The 20788-nt window shown below is 36.6% G+C and overlaps 1 protein-coding gene across 1 annotated transcript in view; it reads right to left on the reverse strand.

The window, feature by feature from the left end:
- The window catches only part of Tenm1 (teneurin transmembrane protein 1), an 811545-nt gene that overhangs the window by 155106 nt on the left and 635651 nt on the right, over positions 1-20788 (reverse strand). Inside the window, exon 18 of the mRNA XM_036174144.1 lies at positions 11428-11644. Coding sequence (XP_036030037.1) covers positions 11428-11644 — 217 coding nt within the window. The remainder of the gene's footprint in view (positions 1-11427; positions 11645-20788) is intronic.

Below are 20788 nucleotides of genomic sequence, written 5' to 3' on the forward strand. Positions count from 1 at the left end.
TGGAAATTAATTACAGAACATTCTTTAAAGATTTTAAACTAATTTTTTGGGAGTGTCTCTAACTCTTTGGTCTGCTCTTGGGACCCTTTTCTTCCTACTGGCTTGCCTTGTTCAGCCTTGATATGAGGGTTTGTGCCTAGTCTTATTGTAACTTGTTAGGCCATGCTTGGTTGATATCCCTGGGAGGCCTGCTCTTTTTTTGAAGGGAAATGGAGCAGCAGTGGATCTGGGGGAGGGGAAGTGGGGAGAGTGGCAGGAGTGGAGGGAGGGGAACCTGCCATTGGGATGTATTGTACAAGAGAAGAATAAATAAATTACATGTATTTGTTTATTGTATATGAGGGGGTGAGAGATGAATGTCATAGTGTGCATATGGAGGTGTGAGCAAAGTTAGGGTTATCAACATGTGGGGCCCAGGGATCGAACTTATGTCATAAGGCTTGGCAGCAAGCACCTTCAACTACTTATCCATCTTAACTGTGCAGCTACAGAACATTCTTTCACTGACTAACCTCTATAAGGACAAAATGACTTATTGAATCAGCCAGAGAGTGACCAAAAGCACATAGTCTGACTCAGACATCGTAATAAAGATTGGAGCCTTTGGATTTCAGTCAGATAAAATACAAAAAAAATTCTTTTTGTACTCAGATGAGTTATAGTTACTGATATTCCTAATTAAAAAAATTAATTATCTCAGAACATTTGAGTTTCAGATTGTCATAATAATCCGTTAAATGCCATTTTGATAACTGCTCTGATTTCTTTTCATCCCTCCTTGTCCAAGAACACAATCAAAGAAGTGAAACTCACACTTTTTTTTTTCCTTTTTGGTACTTTTAGGTGTCGACTGCTGATTTCAGTAGCTAGTCAGCACTGTAAATCTGGGAACCTTCAGCACTTTGTAATTTTATAAATCTGTCTTGAACATGTGTTTCCTTTTTGAAAATCAGGAGATCCTGCCTTCACATGCGTAACACCTTCCACACAAATGAGATCAAAGTGCTTTATTTGCAACCATCAACAGCCTGGCTTCCCACTTAGGAAGATAAACAAATGAGGCTGCTCAGGAAAATGAAGATGAAAAGATAGAGTTCCAAGGAACCATACTCCAGCACAAGCCGGATGTGGGGATCTTCCCCGGATGTGGGGAGGTCTTTGGTAGTGCCTTTTTTTTTCTTAAAGAAATGAGGGTGAACAGGTGATATATTCGAGGATGCCAGTACCCTGTGTTCTTAGACTTCTCAGTATATTCAGTAATTGTTGTCTTGTGTGTTTATCAACCACTACTTGCATATACAGTCTGATGCTTTTTGTGTTCCTAGATTAAAAATATGTGAAAACCTGCCATTAACAAATAGTTCTTTCACAACTAACTCTTTAAAAAGTTAAACAGAAAGCATATGGATTCAAATTTATACTTAGGCAAAATTACAAATAACTATATTGTGGACATTCTGGGAGAAATTTACTTGTGAAATCTTAAAACTGAATGGTAATTCCATGGATGCTTGAATGCTGTAATAACATTGTATCTCATTTAAAAAAACTCTGAAGTACTGGCTTTCCTAATCTCTTCTTTTTAAAAATAATTCTAAATCAGTAAATGTTTGCTACCTATTGGATTCCTTTTGAGTTCAACTAATTAACTAATTGATGAAGACTGGCTATAGTTTTCCTTCTTTCATGATTAAATGGTCTAGGGCTACAGCTTATTTTCTTTCTCCAAAGCCTATTCAGTTTGTCTGAGGGATTCAGATTTTCCCAATGTACTCCTGGGTAGAGCCCTTAAGCATTTATTAGTAAAACCTAGTATAATAATTGCTAGGTAGTAATTCCTTGAGATAGTTTTGTTTTACCTTCTCATTGCACATAATGTCACAGAATCTTACTTCAAAGGCACCTAAATGTCAACAGCAGGCTCAGCTTGTGTGAAAATCTATTGTATAAGAGTCCAGGTGATAAGAAATATTCATGTACAAATCATCTGGCATACAGATGAGTGCTGTGAAGGCTCTGATCTAGTGTTGGCTCCTGAGGGATGATTCTCTGCACCACTCTGTCAAAAGTGATCATTCTCGGTCCCTGACTTTTTTTCTTAAATCTCACTTGACAGTACTTATTCCTTCCTCAATTTCTTTTTTTTTTATTACAGTCTGTGTTCCTTGCCATGCTGAAGAGATATTGTCCCCTATAGCCTAGAGCCTAGAAGAGTGTCTATCACTGGATGAACAAATGAACCACGTAAATGCTGTAATGTTCATAAATCGAAACTGAGATGGTTATCAATCCTGTGAAATTCGGGTTACCTTGAAAGAAACTGTAGGATCTATCATGATAAAATGACTCCAAAGTGTAGTTAGTGGGATTTTTTATTATGGGAAATGGGATTTTTTTCATGATTGATTTTTGCTTTGAATTCATTTACTTAGTACAAAAACTTAGTAAAAGTAAGTAAAATTTATAGCCCTAATCACCAAAGGATGAAACTGCTAGTGTATAGGCAAGCCAGTGTCTGTCTAAATATTCTTTGCATTTTTCTTGGCTGTGTCAATTTTAGCAATTCTTTGTGTTCAGCAAAACCATTTAGTCCCTTCTCTGGGTTATTGCTGAAGACCTGTTGGTTAATCTCATTTCTGTTATGGTTTAATGACTTTGTCAGATCTGCTAGGACACCTCTTGTCTTATATCAAGCTAGGTTACCTGTCTCTTCCACAAAATAATTTGAGCTTGAGAACACCGAGTTGATAAACAACAGGTTCTTTGAAAAACCTAATATTCCAGATCCACCAGACTTATTATAATTATTTTAAGTAAATATGTATTTATTTGATACTTTTTGCAGAGGATAAAATCTGGGGATTTTAACATGCTAGTGAAGTACTCTATCACAGATCTATATGCCCAGATCATTATTTCTTATTTTTAAATGGAACATAGTATTTTTGTATATTTGTGGGATACAGCATGATACTTATATACGTATAAAATGTGTAATGATCAAATCTTGCCTCTAGAATACAAACTCTGTGATTGAAAATACTGTGTTATTTATGTTTATGACCATCTATACAATTTTTGTTGCAGAACAGTTTCTCAAGAAATATTTGTAGAAGGAATGAGTGAATACAAACCTTTGCCATTCTTAAAAAATGAATCAATATTAGGACATTGCATTGTATTAAGAATGTCAGAGGGATATGATATCATTGCTATCTTCTTCTGAAGAAGAATGAAGTCATAAATTACTCTGAAAATATTAGTTTTCATAGAATATATGCTTAAAAATAATGAGTACACACCAAATGTGGTTCCTGTTAGTTTTTAGGCTCCTTTAACAGTCAACAACCTCACTAACAGTGTTCCTCTTCCTGCAACTTGCCTTTAACCTCTGTCTTCAGTCAATAACTTGTTTAGCCATTAACAAAACTTCAAATGGAATGCATCTTCAGTTCAGCAAGTACATAAAAGCATGTTTTATTAAATAAGCCATAGTAAGTAATTATGGCTATTACCAAGTATTGTGACTAATCAAGATTTTATTATTGAATGGGATACAGTAAAAGAGAAAGACAGCTTGGTTAAGAAGAGTTTTCTTCAATTTCCTATTTAAGGATGTTAAATTGCTGGGGGTTTGTCTTTTGTTTTCCAGTGAGTCAGAAAAAATAATGCATGCTAAAGTGAGTAGGTTAACAGTAATATTGATGTTGCTCCTTATTTTTAGCTTTTTTTCCCTTGGTACTAAATCTTGATTATCTAGCCCACTGAAGGTAGAAAGAATTATTGATGCTTATATATAGTTATGAATGATGTCAATTATTGGCAGCCTGTGACAGTGGTGGAAGATATTATAAGATAAAAATGAGTGATTACTTTGGTACTGCTACATAATCACTTCATCCTTTATGAATTTTGCTTCGGTGCTGTTTGGAGATTTGGAATCTTACCTTTAGGCTGGTTTTACATTTGAGAATTGGTTTACTTAAGTACTTAATAATATCTGTGCATTCTATACAACCAATATTGGCTGATTTCATTGGTAAATGTGAAAAGAGCACCTGTATTTCAAGATCACTGCAAGTAGGCCAGAAATAGTGCTGCATGCTTTTAAACCCAGCAATCATGAGATAGAGACCAAGGCATCAGGAGTTATAAGCATTCTTGGCTATGTGAGATTATGTTTCAAAACGAAAATCATTGCAGCTAAGCCACTCCATGGAACTCTCAATTTTGAACTTGCTTGTGAGGCAATATGTTAGGGAACATAGTGGCATGGTATATAAAAGACAGTTAAATATTCTTTCATATTTCACTCATCAAGAAGTGGGACCTGGGCTGGAGAGATGGCTCAGAGGTTAAGAGCACTGGCTGCTCTTCTAGAGGTCCTTCCTGAGTTCAAGTCCCAGCATCCACATGGTGACTCACAACCATCTGTAATGAGATCTGGTGCCCTCTTCTGGTCTGCAGTCATACATGCAGACAGAACACTGTGTATATAATAAATAAATAAATCTTAAAAAAAAAAAGAAGAAGTGGGACCCATACCCTCTCTTTTGAATCTGGGTGAGCTTTGTGATGGCTTTGTCCAGTAACATATAACACAAATGACATTTGGAAAATTTCTCTGCCCATTCATTAAGAGACTGGCATCTTCCATTTCTGTCTCTTGGGACATTCATTCTTAGAGTGCAGAGACATGTTATAAGAATTGTAACAAACACAAAGCTGGTTACTCAGCATGCTAGCCGGAAACTCAAATAGCTTATAGGGATGCTGAAGGTACACAGAAAGATTCCCATTGTTGTCCTATTCTTTCTAGCTGAGGCTCCAAACATAATGGAGCAGAGAAAAAAGCCATCTTGGCCATATGATATCTGAATTTCTAACCCATAGACTCATGAGATAACAATAAGAAAATATTTTAATCCATTACTAGAAGTAGTTTGCCAGATAACAACAGGTATTCAAAACATGGAGAAAGGAAATATGGCTTGACCCTAACCCTTGTAGAACTTGATTAAGGAATGTGATAAATCAGAGATAACAATATACATCCCAGTATGAAGCAAAACAAACAAACAAACAAACAAACCCACAATGTAAAAAAAGAGGTAGAAGAAATCTATCATTTTGTTTAACTTCATTTTTCTTTGTAGTTCATTAAGATCATTATGTGCTTAGTGCTGTACTGTTTTGTCCCAGTCCTAGAACTTTTCAACTAAGTGTGGATATTGCAAGAGGCCTCTCCAATTATCTTCAGAGCATTAATGTGAAATTTTAGATTCTAAATTTTTTTTTAAATTTTTTTGAGAGTTCAAAGGAATTTTATTAAGGTCAGGCAAAATTCATTTTTTAAAAACTTTTTATAGATTTAGTGTGTGTCTGTGTGTTCGTGCATATGTGCATGCATGTGTGTGTGTGTGTGTGTGTGTGTGTGTGTGTGTGTGTGTGTGATAAATATGTAGGTAGGAACAGTTGCCACAGCACATGTATGTAGGTCAGAGGATAACATTTTGGATGTTGTATCTTTCCTTCCACTTTTTTTGAGTCAGGGTTTCTCTAGTGTCTGTTGCTGTTCTGTGTACACAAGCTTCTGACCACAGCTGTGCTAGGATTACAGACGCAAGTGACCCCATCTGAACTTTTACATGGGTGTCAGAGATGAAACTTAGGTTATCAGGCTCACACTGCAAGTGCTTTAACCTGCTGAGGTATCTTCTAGGCCAAAATTACAGATTTTAAAACTGTATTTGAAATTTATGCTAGGTGAGAAATACAATAACAATATACTCTCATCATAAAAGTAGACCTTTTGTCACCTTGGTCGGACCTGAGTTCTCTGATATCATGTTTGGTGGTAACATAAGACACCATAAATCTGGGCACCTCTCTTTATATGAGTTCATTAGCCTAATGTTTGAGGAAAAGTGTGTAGTACTTTAGCCATGAAGTATATATAGGTGCTCAGTAAACTAAGGGTTAGAAATATTGTTTCTCCTGTGCTGTGGATATAACTCTGTATAAATAAAATACTGATTGGCCAGTAGCCAGGCAGGAAGTATAGGTGGGACAAGGAGAGAAGAGAATTCTGGGAATTAGAATGCTGAGGCTGAGAGACCTGCCATTGGCTGCCAGGACAAGGAAGATGTAAGGTACTGGTAAGCCACGAGCCACGTGGCAAAGTATAGATTAATAGAAATGGGCTGAATATAAGAGTAAGATCTAGACAATGGTAGGCCTGAGCTAATGGCCAAGCAGTTTAAATAATATAAGCATCTGTGTGTTTATTTTATAAGTGGGTTGTCCGACTAACAAGGCTTGGCAGGGGCTGGAGAGAAGGTCTCCAGTTACACTTCTGTTAATGCATTTTTTTTCTCTTTGAGATAGGGTCCTGGAGCTGGCTCCATAGACCAGGCTGGCCTCAAATTCAGAGATCTGCCTGGCTCTGCCTCCTGAGTGCTGGGATTAAAGGTGTGTGCCATCACCGCCCATTTACTATTTCATTTTTATCTTTTCTCTATTTTAAAGCCAAAATGAAAGTTCAGAAATTAAGTAAAATGATAACCAATATATGAAGACAATTGGACAAAGTTATCAGCCACATAGTCTTTAAATCTTTTCAAGGAAAGCCACAGAAATTCTGTAGATCAGAGGTGACAAACTCAGAGGCCAATAGGAAAACACGTCACCAGGAAAGTGGGAAATGGCCCACGTCTAAGGGAAACAGTGATGAACTAGACAGGCATTGCATGTCCTATCCTGAGGAACCACTGTCCCTCAGCTCCAGACCATCTATGCCATAATTATTTGCCTGGTGGTGCTTAGCTTTGTGAATTTTCTAGAAGCATTTTATATTCCAATTTTTACATTTGGTCTTTCACTTCATAAATGTTGGGCTAAACAAAATACAACTGTGGAATAATTTTGAACAACATCTGATAAAGACACTTGACAAAGACTAATGTGCGAATCAACCTCTCATAGTTACTAACTAGATAAATGAGTTTGGCCAGACCTCCTGTCAGTGGTTTCACTAACCCTGGTAAGATGTTGTTTTTAAATGCACTTCTCCATTAGTGATGGTGAGTGAAATGTCTGGCTTTGCAAATTACTGCTGTCATTTAGTTTAATGTACTCTTGTTTTTACATATTTATAAAAACCTTTTACATTATTAATAGTGATTAAATGCTTAGACACTAAAGATCAATAATGCTTCTGTTCACCTATTTACACTATTAAAAAGTAATAAGTAATACAGGGTGCATAGACTATGTGGTTGACTTTGTAGTCATGTTTGGAGCAGATTGAAGACAAGAAAGAAACTTGAGCTACACGGTCAGTTGTATTTAGGGGAAAAAAAAGAGTAATTGAGTTAGCTTTCCTAGAGACTTTTCTGTGGTCAATTTGTGTCTTCACAGACATTATACCATCACTGTGTGGAATAGAATATTTGCTTAACTATGTAAATATGTGCTGCATTTGTTTGTGTGGCAGAATAATTGCTTAACTCTGTAAAGATGTGTTGCTGCTTCACCTTGCCTGCCTAAGGCAACTGATTCTTCTAATGAAAAGCTGGACAGTCAATAGGTAGACAGAGGAGGGACAGACAGGGCTGGCTGGCAGAGAGAATAAGTAGTAGGAGGAATCTAGGCTTGAGAGAGAGAAAGAGGAAGAAAGACAGGGAGATGCCAGCCAGCCAGACAGTGAGGAAGCAGGGAAGTAGGACATACAGAATGAAAGAAAGGTAAAAAGCCGAGGCAAAATATAGATGAAGAGAAACAGGTTAATTTAAATTTAAAAAGCTAGCCAGAAACAAGCTTCAACAAAAGCTGAGCATTCATAACCATTAAGTCTCTCTGTCATGATCTGGGGACTGTTGGTATGAGAAAGCCTGCTACATTTGGTGCACAATGCAAATGTTATTTTACCTTAGCACAGTGGCTGTGCCCTAATCTACTGCTATCTCAGTCAGCAATTGCAACTCCACAGTAACCAGTAAGCAGTGGCCTGGAGGCTCTGGAAACAGCCTGGAGAGAATTCTGCCCCTGTAGGCACTGGCCCCATCACTGCTGCTAAATCTCTATCATTCTAATTATGAATAAGACTCGAGACTCAAAGGCTGGGATGAAAATCTGCCAGCTAAGAGAGCTGAGTTGTAACTAGCTAACCTCTCCTTGCTGGTGTCCATAGTAGACCTGTGCTTCCGTTTCACCAAACTGGACAAACCTATGCCACTCTAACTACTTCATGTTTCTCTATCTTTCTGAGGCTCTATGATGACTTTCTTTCAACTAGTTTCTAAGGCAACCTCCTGACCCAAGGTTAATTTTATTTAATTAACACAAATGCAAATTAGGGGTTCACAGTGTGATCAAATGTCCCTCAACACATCACAGGGCACAGAAAGTACATATCCCACATGCTTCTTTGTGCCAGTGTAGCCAATTGAGTACAGCAAAAACTACTCTCCTTATGATACACAAGGGTGTGTGCCCTTGCAACCCTTAGAAAGCTATATACTGCTCTCTGTAGCTTTACCAAATGTTCTGATTGTGGCACAATGTGCAGCAGGAAGTCAGCTGTTGGGTCATGTTTTGCTAGTAGGGAAGTGAGGCCATTAGCAATGCTTTTCTTTATCTGTCTACTGAGCTGTCTCCGAGTTATGTGACAAAAGGAAAAAATGTGATTTGGCTAATTATAGCATTTACATATCTTATAATATCTTACATATTTATCTGAGGGAAGCTAGCTTAAAGTCAAGGTTGTGTAAGAGCTATGAGTTATTTTAGAGCCACATGCTCCAGTTTTCTAACTAAACCACCATGGCTCGTGCAGTGATTTAAAGATCAGGCTTTCAGTATTAGTGTCCTTGGGTTCAAATCCAGGTTCTGACATTTATTATGACTTTGTTGAAGCCTATTTCTTAACACCTTAATTTCCTCATTTAAAAATAAAACTTTTAACAAATCACCCATGAACAGTTTTATGAGAATTAGATGAAATAACAGATCAAAGGCTAGCAGATGTCAAATACACAATAGGTACACAGTAAGTTTTGCTGTGTAACAAAATGTCCATTTCATGACATTCAATTGTGTTCATCTCCAAAGTACTTCATTATCATTAATAAAAAGTTTGTAACTCATGCTATTAAGATATTATAAAACAAACTTGTTTTTTTTTTTTTCTTCAAGACAGGGTTTCTCTGTGTAGCTTTGCACCTTTCCTGGAACTCACTTGGTAGCCCAGGCTGGCCTCGAACTCACAGAGATCCGCCTGCCTCTGCCTCCTGAGTGCTGGGATTAAAGGCGTGCGCCACCACTGCCCGGCCCAAATTGAAGGACAAGTGAAAATGGAGCAGCCAGCTGTGCTGTAATGAAAGGTTACAATACAAACTTGCTGTCTGGGTGATGTAGTCCCTTAGAATATCAGTTTCCTCATATATGAAATCTACTAAATACAACTACCCCATTTCAAGGGATACTATGAAAACAAAATGAAATAGTACAAGCTTGGCTGTTTTGCAAACTAAAAAGTATTATATGGGTGTACCAGAGAGATTGTAATTGTCATTTACATATGTGATTTAAAAAGGGACTTATTTCACCCAAAGGTAAAGCAAGGAAAAGTGAATGCACTTTTTTTTTTTGTCAGAGAAAAGACAGTTGGATGGCTTGTATTCATGTACTCTCCCTGGACATCTTTTCTGACAGCCAGGACTCTAATAGTAGAGACCACTGGATGGAGACCCATCATTTTGAATTTAAATGTGACTTGCAGAGCCAAATGATAACTTGGAGCCTTTTACAAAAGAATGGGAAAACTCAATCAAACCAGGAGGAGGACAGGGGCATTAACTACTAAAAGTAATAGTTTTCTTCACTGTGTGAGTGCCTAGCAAGCATTGCTGAAGCGTGAAGCTGAACCACAGGGGTTTAAGTTTGTTTTGACTTTTCTAAGTTTATTGCTCAAATGCCCTGCTCTGGGTCACTTGTCTGCTGTCTCTCTCAGGTCTTGACTTTCTCTCCTTATTGAATCCAACATGTTTTTCAACACATCTCAAGTCATGAAGGTTATTTTTCTCTTAATTCTCACCCCCCCCCCCTTTTTTGAACTGAATTCTCCTCAAGTATGGAGAAAGCTATAGAGTTGACTTGCCCTCTACCTTAAATAGGAAAATGGAGATAATGACTGCTTTCAATTATTTTTGTTCTTTTGTGTTCCAGAAATAATTCTCCAATATCTAAATAATTCCATTGATTACATCCATCTGAAAGAAGGACCAGAGTTGTTATTAATCTAGGAAAAAGTTTCAAATCTTTTGGTGGAAGACAACCTTTGTCTAGAGTCCCTAGAAGAAAAACACTTCCTTGAGATATGTTGGCATTGGATTTAGGTTATGTTGGAAGCTGAAAAGTCAGAATGACACAGTAATAAAATAAAGAAAAAAAATGGCTTCAATGAGAGTTCTAGTATTCAACTGAAGAGAAGGGAACTGAATAAAGTTTTTATGTACATCTTTATTTTTCCCCTTCTACTGTATAAAGGTTAACATTGATTGTAATTTTCTTATATTTTCATGAGTCTGAAATTCTTGAAATACTGCATCTTCAGGATGTAGTATTTATGACACGCACATGTGTGTGTGTGTGTGTGTGTGTGTGTGTGTGTGTGTATTATGTGCCTGAGTGTATGTTTGTGTAAAAAGTGTATGCAGGAGCCTGTGGAGGTCAGAAATTGGATCTCCTGGAACTGGAGCTACAGACAGTGGTGAACCACCATGTGAGTTCTGGGAGCTGAACTTGGGTCACCTGAAAGAGCAGCAAGTGCTCTTAATCACTGGACCGTCTCTCCTGCTCCAAGGAGGACACTTTTGTGATCATAAATAATTAGACCTACAGACTTACCTACACCTAGTGATAATTATTGAAGTTTGTCATTAATAATCAAGTTTGTTATTACATTTTAAATAAGTGAATTGATTTAAATGGATTGGGCCTTGTCAGATCTTAAGAGCTAACTCATGCATTTGATACTTCAGATATTTCTCATTAAGATATTAAATCACTCAACCTTTTGATCTGGTAACACTTTTAATCATGAAGCAGAACCTAAAATTTAGCTATTGAAATACAAGATTAAAAAAAAAATCAGAAGTCAAATAGCAAGTTTGCAAATTATACTTCATTTTGTCATCAAATACTCATTTCCATATAGATATAGACATGTCCTATAACTTTTGTGATATAGAATCTAACTAATTGGCTTTTAGAATCAAATTAGTAACAGTGTAGGCATTCCAGAGAAGTCATAAGAAAGATAGCAATACTGTTGGAAAGAGTGAGAAACCACTTGAACTTTAGAAGACAATTTTAGAAGGAAAATCATGAGCACTTTTAGTAAGGACAAAATAAAGTTCTATGTACCTGCTGTCAAATGAGATCTCTTGAGGGATGACATGAGTACTGTCCTTGCCAATAAGAAATTTGATTCGATCATAGAAGAGTCTTGAAGTGTGCTGAGAGAAGAGGGGCTGGCTTTGTTGAATGAGGTCAAGAGGGTCTGGTGAGCCCTGACAGAGTGGGCTTACATAACAGTTGCTTTGTTGACAACAATCTGGGTCCACACAGTCAGTCAAACCATCTAGAAAACAAAACAAATCAATAGTGATATTTATCTTCAAGGAAAACAATATAGTAAAAAATCTGCAGAAAGATAGTAAATGCAGTTAACCAGTCATATTTGAGATGATTACATGGTTATATTTGCATGTTTCTCAGCAACTGTTACTCACTGAATTTATAGTGCACCTTAAGGAAATTCCAGCTATTTTGTTCATAAATCTTCCAGTTTTGAATTCTCTAGCATTTGTTAACTAGAGACTATAGTTTATATAGCTACAATGTATCTTTCAGTTAAAGTATTCTGTTATGTATAGTTTGTTATACTTTTCCATTTTCAACAAGAACACTGAGTCAGAATGATAACTATTTTTGTTCCTTTAAAAGTTCTATCTGTGAATATACAATTAACTAGTACCTGACAACCTGATTTTAATTGCATTTAGGATTTTCAAATGTGCAGCCAATTAACTGTGGAGCTTATTAAGTTTCCATATACCTGAATTCTACCTACTGAACTGGAATTTCTCTTTGTTCCAAGATTGTACACACTTAATATGGTGATTCTGAAGCATATTAAAGTAGCAGATTATCTTTTTATTTTATTTTAGGAATTTATAAAACAATGAGAGTTTATGCAATTACTGCCAAACCTAATATCCGCCAACATAACGAGTCACTTTTTTCCCTCTGGGGGCCTTCACCATTTTCAATGGACTCCTAAATTCATTGTTGGATGAAGGAAAAATGAGTCACATAAAAGTTTCACTCTTTGAAAAGGAGTGATGAAGGACACAAGACCTATGGAAGTGAGGACTGACTATTTAGAACTGTAATACGTACAAAATGCTTTGTTAGTTTATTGGGGAGGTAATGAAAGAAAACGACCTCTATTCCGCTAGAGATTCTGGACTTAGTGGAATAAAATAGGTGTTTAAACAGCTGACTCTGATACCAGACAAATATGAGAACTCTAGTTCTAATCGACGAAGTGGTTGGAATGATTAATTGAGCATATGGCCACTTCATATCTAATAAGCGAAAAATTTAAAGTCTTTCCAAGGTCCTTAGGGCAGGCAAGTGGCTCTAATTCAGTTGTTTAACAAGGGTAAATATAAAGACGCTAATCTTAGCTTGCAGTGGAACCGAGAGGTTCAGGTGGATTACTGGCTCCTTAAGACTGATGATTAAAGTTACAGGTACTGATTTCCTACAGCAATTTGGCTTGCTCTCCCTCCCTCACTTGGCTGCTCCAGTTGAACTACAGGAGGACATCCCATAGCTGGGGGCAATGAACATGAGCAACACATAGAGAGCAGGCATTTGGAAGAGTAGCTTTGGGGCACCTAGGAAGATATTTTCCCCTACATGTAGTCTTTTCAAATTCCCTGTACCATAGACAATACTTCTTTAAGAGCATGAATTGTTGAGACCAAGATTGGAGAGGCACAGGGACAAATAGCCAAATGAATGGAAGCACATGAATTATGAACCAAAGGCTGAGGAGCCCCCAGCTGGATCAGGCCCTCTGGATAAGTGAGACAATTGAATAGCTTGAACTGTTTGGGAGGCACCCAGGCTGTGGGACCCGGACCTGTCCTTAGTCCATGAGCTGGCTGTTTAGAACCTTGGGCTTATACAGGGACACTTTGCTCAGCCTGGAAGGAGGGGACTGGACCTGCCTGGACTGAATCCACCAGGTTGAATTGAATCCCCAGGGGAGTCTTGGCCCTGGAGGAGATGGAAATGGAGGGGAGGGGCTGGGGGAAAGGTGGGGGCGCGGCGGGAGGGGGGAGGAAAGGGGAACCCATGGCTAATGTGTAAAATTAAAACACAACTATAATTTAAAAAAAGTTAAAAAAAGATATTCACAAAGAAAAAAAATAAAATGAAATTTGCTTTTTCCTTGTTTAGTCAACTTTTGACATACTTTTTTTCTGTTTCTCCATGAACACATTTCTTTTTCACTTATGACTAACATGTAGCTTTGTTTCAAAAAAATAAGTCCTGTTCTTCCACAATTTATAAAAATCTATTAGCAGACATTCCCTGGATTTTAGATGACATTACTACCTCTTTCTTTTGATAAGATGTTTTCAGTCGCTTATTGGCACATTATCTCTTCTGCTAATTAAACATCTGAATGTATAGAAAAGTTGGCAAAAACATCAGATGGATTAAAAGTGTTTTTCTAATGTTTGCTATTGGTGTTTCATACTCCAAATAATGAAAAATAAGAGTGCCAAATGCAAATTCATCTTTATCTTACATTTTATTGAATAGCGATTTTTTTTATTATTGGCATAACGTACATGGAATCACCTAATGTTGTGCTTGTTAAATATTAACAAATGCACTGATAATAGTTTTGCACAGTGACAGGCCTCATCCAATCAACTATGATTCAGACTTATTATGGAAAATAAATTGATTTTAAATAAATAGTAATGTCATAGTAATCTTCAAAACTGGATTCTGAAACTAAGCATTGAACTAATTTAAAATTGGTAATGATATTTACATCCAGTTATGTGATATAGAATTCAAGGTAATCTCTTATATTTAGTAATTGCCTATTGTATAAAGAGCTGACCCTATGAGATTTCCTTTTCTGAAAACAATAGTAAGGCACTGTTGAATTTAGAAAAGTAGCAGGAAAACAGATCAACAATGGCATGAAACCCTAAATTATAATTTGCAGGCAAACCCAGCACACGAGCAAAGATCTACTTACCAATTATCACATTAGATAACACCCCATAACACCCCAAACTGTATGTCTAGACTGTTACAAAGAAGTGCAAATGACAGTCACACTGGATGTGTGTATTTTTTTTTTCTTTTGGCTATTAACAGTTCTTTTATTGTTCTGAATTGGAAGCTGTGGCACCCTACTGACAGCCAAGCTCAGGGTGTCAGGTACGAACATATCATATGTTAGCTTATTTTATTTTCAGAGATTGTTTTCTTTAAGGGAATAAAAATAAAAGAGAGCAAAAAAGGGAGGTCACATTGTCTTGGAAGACTAAACATGATGTTCATTGACCCTAAGTTTGCTAACCAATTTGGGTCTATTCCAATTGACTCAATTCATGCTGATGAAAAGCAAGGATACTGTTTGTTTCTATGTGATCAAGTAATCACTAGTAAATGTTTGCTTATAGATGTGTGCCCTTGATTGGAAAAGAGAATAGAAAAGGAGACATGAACAATATAGGAGAAACTCATGTTGGCCTAAACTCTAATTAACTTACTCACAGTACCCATACTATTGTTTTGATAATAACGAACAACTAAGTTTTGGTGGGGTATCCCAAAGAATTTTCAACCCTGTGTGAACTAGTTAATATTTTCTAAGTATTAGTTACTTTCAAATGTATCATCTCAGTTAACTTCTGCAACACATTTTTACATAGATATTCTTAAGTTCATTTTACAAATAGAGGAAAAGAGGCTGTTATCCCATAGTTTTAAGGTATATGGGAGTCAAATTAACATATAGTGTTCTGTTTAGAAATCTTAGTTTAATGTTACCATCTAAGCATCGAGTTGTAGCATGAATCTTTAAGAGTCTTATTAATAAAATCAAACCTAAGCCAGGTATTGGTGTGAATGCTGAATGATCAGAGAAGCAGAACAAGCCACAGCTATCTCACCTCGACAGTTCTTTAGCTGATCCTGTTTCCTCAGACTGGAAGCCTCTGAGTCCTCCTATCCGAATGGATGTCAGCTGAACTGTACTGCTCAAAGCCTAAAAGCTTAACCAGCCAAACGCTTCTAGTTTTCACACCTGACATACCTTTCTGCTTTCTGCCATCACTTCCTGGGATTAAAGGCGTGAGTCACCAAATTTGGCTGTATCCTTGAACAGATGGATTTCTGGCTCTGGAATGCTAGGATTAAAGGTGTGTGCTACCTCTGCCTATCCTCATGTTTAATATTGTGGCTGTTCTGTCTCTGACCCCAGATAAGTTTATTAAGGTGCACAATATTTTGGAAAACACAATACCACCACATCGAGTATTACTAGAACTGACATAGGCTGTAGGATTTCTAAGTCCCTGACTATATATAGCTATTCAGAGCATGTGAACCAACTAAGCTAAAAAACTCAGACAACTTTGATTCCAAAGTATACTTTGGCACCTACAATCTATATGACTCTGGATAATGAAATTCTACTCCTGGACTCTCAGTTTCCTTACCTATCAGTTGTGGGGAACAACGTGTTCCATAAAGAGTTGCAAGGTTCATATATTGTAATGATTCTAAATACAACACTATATGCTTTCAGAGTAATATGAACATAGCATGAAGGATCTCATACTGAGGTTAGTAAGAAAGGACAAATACTTCATGATTCCTCTTATATGAGGAATGTAATCAAACATAAAAGTAAATGACATAGCTGGGTGGTGGTGGTGCATGCCTTTAATCCCAGCACTAGGGAGGCAGAGGCAGGTGGATCTCTGTGAGTTTGAGGCCAGCCTGGGCTACAGAGCGAGATCCAGGAAAGGCACCAAAACTACACAGAGAAACCTTGTCTCGAAAAACCAAAAAAAAAAAAAAAAAAAAAAAAGTAAATGACATAACAGCATTTTCTAGAAGATGTGACATGCAGCTATATGGAGTCATTCATTCAATGCTATAAAGTTATAGATGATGAACAGTCTCATGTGTATAATAATATGCACTCAAAATTTCATTACATGGTAGATCTTAAAAATTACAAAGACAGAAGGTAACTTTGGGGGTGTTAGATGTGTTTGTAGCCTTGATAATGGTCGAAGTAACTGAAGTATATATAAAATCATTAAGACTTTTAAAATTATTTTGTTTTTTATGCCATTTGAAACCCAGTAAAGTTGGAAAGATAATTACGAAGAATTTGCACACTGTCTAGTTTGTTGCTAGTAGTTAATAAATGTTAGCTATTATTATTATTTTTTTTTTGAGGCAAGGTTTCTCTGTGTAGTTTTGGTGCCTGTCCTGGGTCTCTCTCTGTAGGCCAGGCTGGCCTCAAACTGATAGAGATCCACCTGGCTCTGCCTTCCAAGTGCTGGTATTAAAGGCATGTGCCACCACTGCCTGGCTAGCTATTATTATTACAAGTTCTGGACTATAGAGACTACAAGGTATCTAGGCATAGAGTCTTAGAGGTGGGTGCCAATGGTTTACATTAATAGTTTAAAATGAAATAGCCTTAATACTGTTCAGTATAATCAGTTCATTGGAATGTGTTCAATTACAAACAAACTTTGAGTAGATAGGCCCCTATGTGATGCTCAGTTGGTAGACACTATATTAATATGACAGAAACTATTCATTCATTAAATCTTATTGATTTATGGATTTGTTATCACTTGGATACAAGCTAAATTGACATTTAAATTTTTCATGGTTATAGAATAAAAGATCTGTAAATGCTAAAAATTCCTACTTTTATGACAATTGTAAATTCAGCTAGAGATTAACAAAACCTCAAATAATGTACCTAAATATATGTTAATGGATTTTCACATATTATCTTAACTAAATTATTTTATTTTAAGTAATATTCATTTCAACACTGAAAACTACATATACGAATATTGAGTAGCAGCCTTAGTGGGTTAGACCCAGACACAGAACTCATAAAATACAATTACAGTTTAGATTTTCCTCCTTTTAATTCCATCTGGAAGTATATGCAATCTAGGCTTGCTATCACAACCAAGTGATGATTATTAAATTAACTGGTTGTTTGTGAATGCAGAGGTATAGTCAAAAAAGAATTATTAGGAATGTCTTTTCTGGTGATGCATCTTTTGTTCCCAAGCAAATCTTCAGACAAAATGGGAGGACCTCAACTAGAACAAATGCTGTCAATTCGTTGCTTCTTGTCTTTTATTTTCCTACATACTAAATACTGCAGCATGCTGGTGATATTCAAAACATGAGGTTCTTTGATCCATGAGCTTATGTGTGTTCATAACTCACCCATGATGCTCTTTTCTAGATATAGAAACATGACTATAAAAGAGCTTGTGAATAATTACTAGTTTTAATTGTGACTTGTTATGAAGAACACTTCCTGGAAAACCATTCTCTTTTAGGAAATTAACTTACTGATTTTGCCAACAATTATGAACACAGACCACTAGAACACTTTCTACAAGAGTAGCTGTGGCAAATATGGAGAAATATTTAAAAGACCAGAGAAAAGTGTCATTATGATTACACATCCTTATTCTACATTTTTAATAGTCTGCCATAATCTTTTTACAATACAGGTACCACTTTGCTTCCTTTAAAGTAGAGTGAGCCAGATTGTGGTTGCACACACCTTTAATCACAGTCCTCAGGAGGCAGAGGCAGGTAGATCTCTGTGAGCTCAAAAATAAATAAATAAAAAGAAAAGAAAACATTTAGGGGGTGGAGATTTGGCTCAATGCTTAAGAGCACTGGCTACTCTCAGAAGGCCGGGGTTCAAGTTCCAGCACCCACATGGCAGCTCATAACTATCTGTAACTCCAGTTCCTGGATATCTGACACCCTGATGCAGGAAAAACACCAATGCTTATAAATTTTTAAAAAAGTTTTAAAAAAAAGAGCACAGTGAAATCTTTACGATTTGACTGAAGTTCCTACAAACACGGTGTTCTGTGTGGCCTGGTCCCTGTCCACCTTTGAGTAGTGCTTGTCAACCTCCACGAAAGCTCAGTGTTGGACATGTTAACCTCAATGTTTCTATTGTTTTCAATATCCTTCCTAGAACCATGTGAGGACTTCCTTATTTCCCAGATTTGGTTATGCCCTCCATGCACATTTATTCACTCTCAAATCTTTATGACACTCTTCCAGTTTTAAAATATGTAAACATTTGTTAGGATCTTTGTTTAGTATCTGTTTGTTGTTGGAGCACAAGCTTCATGAAAGCAGAAACTTACCTTGTTTGTTGGTTGCTTTCTAATACTAAGAAAACACTTGAAAAAAAGGCAGTAATGAATGAATGAAAATCTAGGTACTCAGCATGGAACTTTTGACTGAAAGGTAGACATTTGATATATCACGTGGATCCATGCTAAACAATTTAACTTTATTCAAAGCTGGGAGTCTCTAGTTCTGTGTTCTCCAGTATGTAGCCTGATGTGGCAATTGTACATTTGAGATGTTACTAGTGGGATTGAAAACAGCTGGATTTTATGTTAAAATACATATGGCTACTGCATAGACAGTGAAAATTTAATGTTTCCAAATCTTTTGATATTGGATGATGTTTAAATTAACCCAAGCATTATAAAATGGTTTAAATTTTTTACCATCAGATTTGTTACTTTTTTGCCTATTGTACATTATATCATTGATTTTTATAGTTAAAAATTCCCTTTTCATTGTAACATTTGTAATTTGTGTTTTCTTTTGCATTGAATTTATTAATCCAGCTGGGGTATATTCATTCTTCTTCTTGCTTTTTTTTTTTTTTTTCTTTTTCGAGACAGGATTTCTCTGTAGCTTTGGTGCCTGTCCTGGAACTCGCTTTGTAGACCAGGCTGGCCTCGAACTCACAGAGATCCACCTGCCTCTGCCTCCCGAGGGCTGGGATCAAAGGCATGAGCCACCACCGCCTGGCTTTTCAGTATTCTTGCTTTTTTAGGTACATGGTATAAATTAAAAATCTAAGTTTGTTTCTTAATAGTTGTCGCAATACCATATATTTCAAAATGATTCTTTTTCCTGCTGACAATTTTTGGGTTTGTGTATGTGGTGTGCATATGTTTGTTTGTATTCATGTGTCTATGTGTACATATGTATGGGTATGATTGTAGAGTCCACAGGTTGATATTGGCCGTCTTCCTCAATTGTTCTACCTTATTTAAAAATTATTTGTTACTTTTTAATGTGTGAGTGAGTATGTGTGTGTGCATTTGGTCATGCTTGTGCACATATGTTGTATGTGTGGGGATATGCATGCTACACTGTTAATGTGGAGATCAGAGGACAACTTTGTGGCATTGGTTCTGGGGATTTGGAGATTGAACTCAGGCTCTTTATGGGCTGAGCCATCTTATTGGATCTCCTCTTTTTTGTTTGTTTGTTTTGTTTTCATTTTTTGAGACAAGCTGTGTCACTGAACCTGGAGTTCATGGAGCAATTTGGCTAGGCTAGCTGGCTAACAAGTGTTAAGGATTTTCCTTTTTCTACTCCAACAGTGAGATTTCAGGTGCCTGTTGCCACTCTAGGCCTTTATGCTTTAGAATGGGTACTGGAGATCGGATTCAGGTCTTCAGGCTTCTGTGGTGAGCACTTTACTGAGCTATATCTCCAGCTCCTTCACACTGACTTTTGGATGCTGATTTAATGATATAATAAATTTAAATTTGTGCCTGGGCATGTTCCCAGGCTTTTATTTGGTTGTGTTGATCTGTCTATTCTTACATCAGCACCGCTTTTATTTTTTTATTATTATTATGGGTGCTTTGTAATAGACTTTGTTGTTGATAGCTCCCCTTACTATTTGTTTTAGTTATTTGGATGCAGCTAATACATTGCTTATTTTTTTTCTCCCTGGGCTTGTAAAAGTTGGTGATCATATTTTCAAAATTTCAATTCAAGACACATGACTAACAAATCATAAAGCGAACACATGATGTATGTCTCCTGTATGAATAGGACTCTGCAGATGCTAAGTGCTTAAAGGGATAACTTTGGTCACAGTATTTGAAAGAGTTGTGACTTTTATAGTAATTAGTACTTAGAATAAGAGACATTTCTTTCTTTTTTTTAATGTTAGGAAAAAAATCCAAAGTTTATTTGTTCTCAGCTTTTACTCTTTGAGGACCTCTTAGGTAGCTTATGGGGAAGCTGTGTCACCTACATATTCAATGCAGCCCAATTACTTACTAAGAGTCACAATGCATTGAAATCAGAGTGTAACTAAAGTCAAAGCTGCAGGATGTAACAGTGGTTCTAATGAATATTCAATGGTGATTAGGATGCAAGAAAAATCCCAAACAGTTTTAAGTATCAGGTGTAATATGGAGTAATCAGGTAGCAGCTACTTGAAACAACTGCTTGAAAGTGATGTGTTTTTGATTGGAAGATTTCTTTAGAATTGCATTTTAAAAATTAGGATTACTTTTTTCAGGAATGTTCAATTGGCACTTTTTGATTTAATTAAAACACA

The sequence above is a fragment of the Onychomys torridus genome, chromosome X, assembly GCF_903995425.1.
Source record: "Onychomys torridus chromosome X, mOncTor1.1, whole genome shotgun sequence".
NCBI lineage: Eukaryota > Metazoa > Chordata > Mammalia > Rodentia > Cricetidae > Onychomys > Onychomys torridus.